This window comes from Sinocyclocheilus rhinocerous, unplaced genomic scaffold (assembly GCF_001515625.1).
Source record: "Sinocyclocheilus rhinocerous isolate Xijiao unplaced genomic scaffold, SAMN03320098_v1.1 scaffold478, whole genome shotgun sequence".
Classification (NCBI taxonomy): domain Eukaryota; kingdom Metazoa; phylum Chordata; class Actinopteri; order Cypriniformes; family Cyprinidae; genus Sinocyclocheilus; species Sinocyclocheilus rhinocerous.
The window spans coordinates 2387352-2389773 of record NW_015651483.1 but is presented as its reverse complement, the minus strand read 5'-3'; the positions used below and the strand labels follow the sequence as shown (position 1 = coordinate 2389773).

The following is a 2422-nucleotide window of genomic DNA, read 5'->3' as shown; positions in this document are numbered from 1 at the left end:
ATTAACATGAAGAAAAAAAAAAAAAAAAAAACGATCCAGTCACGCTTCAGGTGCATTTACGACAAAAAATCTAAAGTCTGTTTGTGTTTAGCTCACCATTATAGACCGTACAAGCACATCAGATGCAGTGTTAAGTTGAAACGTGTGTTCAAGTCTTTTTAATTACTTATCTCTCTCAATTAGATTTTGTTTTAGCAACAAGTAGAAAAATCTTGGAGTCCAGTCCATTTCATTTATTTAGGTGGGCCAAGAACTTTGACGAAAGGTTGGATCGATGTTGAGGAGTTCCTCAAACGCTGTTGATGATAATGAGGGCAGGCATGGCGCTCTGCTGGCTGGTCTCACACATAGCGCTGGTCTGTGCCAACTTGGCGAAGACACGGGGTGTGCCCAAATTATAAACTCCAGCCTGGAAGAAACAAGCTTTCAAGGAAAGCCTGTACACCTCTTGAGCCTGGAGCTGCAACTTATATTGGGTCTGGCCCAGCCAGCTAAAAGAACCATGCACTTCCAGTGACTCTGGGCTGCAAAGATAGACAACAAGAGTGTGAGATGGCTTGTAAGTTCAATCTCCATATTTCAAAGATTTTGAGATCAGGAAAAACTGAGCTGTACCTGGTCGTTTTATGCCGCAGATCAACAATGACGTCTACCTGAGCCAAGGAACAGTTGGACAACGTCAGGGTGACTGGAACCATACATAAACTAGAGAAGAGAAGGAAAAAAAATGTCAGAAACATAAAATCTTCAGACGTAGGTCTAATTCTTGAAATAGCAATGCTTTGTGCATCCTCCACAAAAGCAAATTTCACTTGAAATAAGCAATTTTTCAGTTGAAATATGCAATAGAAAACATCTGTACTTGCGTCTCCTCATGACCTCGTATCGGAACTCAAACATGCGACCAAGTTTTTAAGCCAGACAAAATAGATTTTTCAATTTTTATTAAATTTAGTGATGTAAAATACAGCACTCTTGACTTTCATCTGGATATTACTTTGATCAATGGGTCTCATAACTTCTGTTAATCCCATACTGGTGTGCAGCAACTTTATGTCATTTGTCCTGAAGCACAAATATGGATGGACTAACCCCCGGACTCTGGAACATTCATCTCATCATGCTACAAGATGTTTGGTTCAATTTCCTGGCAAATTTAAGTTTTGTTTGGCAGTGCTGTTGCACAGTAGGATGCGTTTGACCCGGTTTTAGGTTTTCGATTTTGTTCGACGATAAATCATGATAAAATTCCCCACGGTTAGTATTAACGTTTCATGTGTGCAGTTTCTGTCTGGCCAAAAACGGACCGAATTTGCATGCCCTGCTGTAAATTTTGACCGGTTGATGAAAAACAAGCTTATGTGGATTCTACACATTTAAACAATTCAGATAAGTTATCTAGATTTATTTATGGAGCAGATAAAATACATATAATCATTTATTAATCAATTATAATTTTGACTTTATTATTAAACTTAAATGTTATTTCAACCATTTTTTTTTCTAGCTAGTGTGTTGTCGTGACCGGATACAACACATCCAGCCACCAGCCAAGTGCAACAAATCAACAAAATGTCCTAAAGCTTGTGTTCAGTTAGGATAAAAACTCAACAGGCAAGAACTTTTAGCACTCGACATTTTGTCAAATTTGATTAATACAGTTTGTTAGGGTTATTTATGATGGCATTCCTTAAAGTGTTTTTGAAGTTGTTTTAAAGTTATTACTTCATCATTATTTTCTCTTCTTAGTAAATGCTGATTTCTTGCTTCAGTGACTACATTTGCATGGACATCAGTAATCGAATTATTTACCTTATTCTAAATAAGCTTTTAGAATATTCCTTTCATGTTCCCGTTATAGTACATAGATCGATTAATGGCACATATCATTACGTCCCCACGCGACGCCATCCGACGTCCCCTCCAGAATTTCACGTATAAACATAGTCTTCGTTATGGTTTTTCAAGTTTTCCCCCATGTATTTTGACAATGTTTTTCACCATTGCATAATTAAATAGCCAAAATGTGCTTTTTACTCTTTTGTCTTATTTTTCAAAGAAAAAATTAATTACAAAACAACAATTTAAAAATATTTAACATTAACATTTTTTAACATTCTAGCAGACCAAAGCACAATTTAACTTAAAATGAATAAGTTACTAAAATAATATTTTTGCCGATCAGACCCCTTTCTTGAATCAGGCATGTATTTTTTACTGTAAAATGAAAAGCAGCCTTGCTGAGAAGAGACTTCTTTTAAAACATTACAAAATATTACAGATCCCAATTTGAACACTGTGTGTATGTTATAATAAATGTATTAACAGAGCTGTTGTAATTATTATCATTATTATCGTCTTACTTTTTATTTTATTTTACAGAACAACAGTAAAATTACAATACTAACATTTATGAATGTTG

At 35.3% G+C, this 2422-nt stretch overlaps 2 protein-coding genes across 2 annotated transcripts in view; both read right to left on the bottom strand.

Annotated features, from left to right (window-relative positions):
• The window catches only part of LOC107712836 (trafficking protein particle complex subunit 8-like), a 67013-nt gene that overhangs the window by 2762 nt on the left and 61829 nt on the right, over positions 1 to 2422 (bottom strand). The window lies entirely within an intron of this gene.
• LOC107712894 (trafficking protein particle complex subunit 8-like) lies at positions 15 to 738 on the bottom strand. Its single transcript, XM_016518288.1, has 2 exons — positions 616 to 738; positions 15 to 524 (listed from the first exon to the last, which is right to left on the bottom strand). Exons 1-2 carry the CDS (start codon positions 696 to 698, stop codon positions 290 to 292), a joined length of 318 nt encoding a protein of 105 aa, XP_016373774.1. The 5' UTR covers positions 699 to 738; the 3' UTR covers positions 15 to 289.